The sequence below is a fragment of the Chlorella variabilis genome (genome assembly GCF_000147415.1).
Source record: "Chlorella variabilis unplaced genomic scaffold CHLNCscaffold_3, whole genome shotgun sequence".
NCBI classification, from domain to species: Eukaryota; Viridiplantae; Chlorophyta; class Trebouxiophyceae; order Chlorellales; family Chlorellaceae; genus Chlorella; species Chlorella variabilis.
Genome location: NW_005435085.1, coordinates 210,569 through 211,761, shown reverse-complemented (window position 1 = coordinate 211,761; position 1,193 = coordinate 210,569). Strand labels below are relative to the sequence as shown.

At 74.9% G+C, this 1,193-nt stretch overlaps 1 protein-coding gene across 1 annotated transcript in view; it reads right to left on the bottom strand.

Annotated features, from left to right (window-relative positions):
- Window positions 1-288: 288 nt before the first annotated feature.
- The window catches only part of CHLNCDRAFT_140338 (hypothetical protein), a gene marked incomplete at both ends in the record, with an annotated part of 4,061 nt that continues 3,156 nt past the window's right edge, over window positions 289-1,193 (bottom strand). The window contains one exon of the mRNA XM_005850445.1: window positions 289-962. Within this exon, the coding sequence (XP_005850507.1) occupies window positions 289-962 (674 nt within the window). The remainder of the gene's footprint in view (window positions 963-1,193) is intronic.

Genomic DNA, 1,193 nt, shown 5'->3' with positions numbered 1-1,193 from the left:
TCCAAAAGAGCACCTGATCACTCCTGCATGAAGCTGACCCGAATCCTGACCACGAGCGCCTGACTGTGCCCTGAGAGAGCGGCGGCGTGCGTGGCCCCCATCCCACCCCTATTCCACACACCTGTACCACCACCACCACCACCACACAAGCCTGTAAGCCTTGCCAACCTGTTTTGGGAGGAGGGCAGGGCGTCACAGAGGATGGAGGGGAGGGAGAGGCAGGCAACAAGAAGGCGAGACGTTCCAGGGAGCGGAGGCAGTGGAAGGAAGGAAGGACGGGGTGCGGGCTCAGGGAGCGGCGGGGGGTGGCGGCACCGCCAGGCCCGCACCCCTCAGCGCCGCCTCCAGCTGGCGCACCCGCTCCTGCAGCGCGCCCACCTGCCGCTGCACGCCGCCCTGCACCGCCTGCTGCATCACGCGGCGCAGCACCGCCTGCCGCTCCCGCTGCTGGCCGCCGCCGCCGCCCGGCCCCTCCTCCTGCGCCTCCTCCTCCGTCAGGCTGCCCTCCCGCAGGCGCCGCTCGATGCGGGCGTGCCTCTCCGACTCCCCCGCCGACACCGACCGCCGCATGCCCGCCAGCGCCTCCACCAAATGGCGCTGCCGCAGCGGCGGCGCCTGCGGCGGGGGCTGCGCCGCGGCGCCGCCCGCTGCCGCCTCCTGCTGCTGCGCCCAGCTGCGCTCCGCCGCCACCAGCTCCCGGATGGCTGCTGTGCCCGCTCGGCGGCACACCTCCGCCAGGTCAGCGCCGCTCATGCCGCGCGTGGCCTCCCCCGCCAGCTCAGCCAGGTCCACGTCAGCGCCCAGCGGGCAGCGCGCCAGGCGGGACGCCAGGATGGAGGCGCGGGCGGCGGCGTCGGGTAGCGGCACGCGCAGCAGGCGGTCGAGGCGGCCGGGGCGCAGCAGGGCGGGGTCCAGAGCCTCGGGCCGGTTGGTGGCGGCCAGCAGGAACACGCCGCCGCGGTCTGCAGGGGCAGGGTGGTAGGGCCTGGTGGTGGTGGTGGTGGTGGTGGCGGTGGCTCAGGACCCTGCCCTGCTGCGCGCCGGCCGCCTCGACCGCTTGCTGCGCGTGCCGCTACACGACGCCGCCGCCCGCGCCTCCATCCTGGCGTTTTGCCTGGCGCGCTGCCCGCTGGGCGCTGACGTGGACATGGCTGAGCTGGCGGGGGAGGCTACGCGCGGCGTGGGCGGCGGCA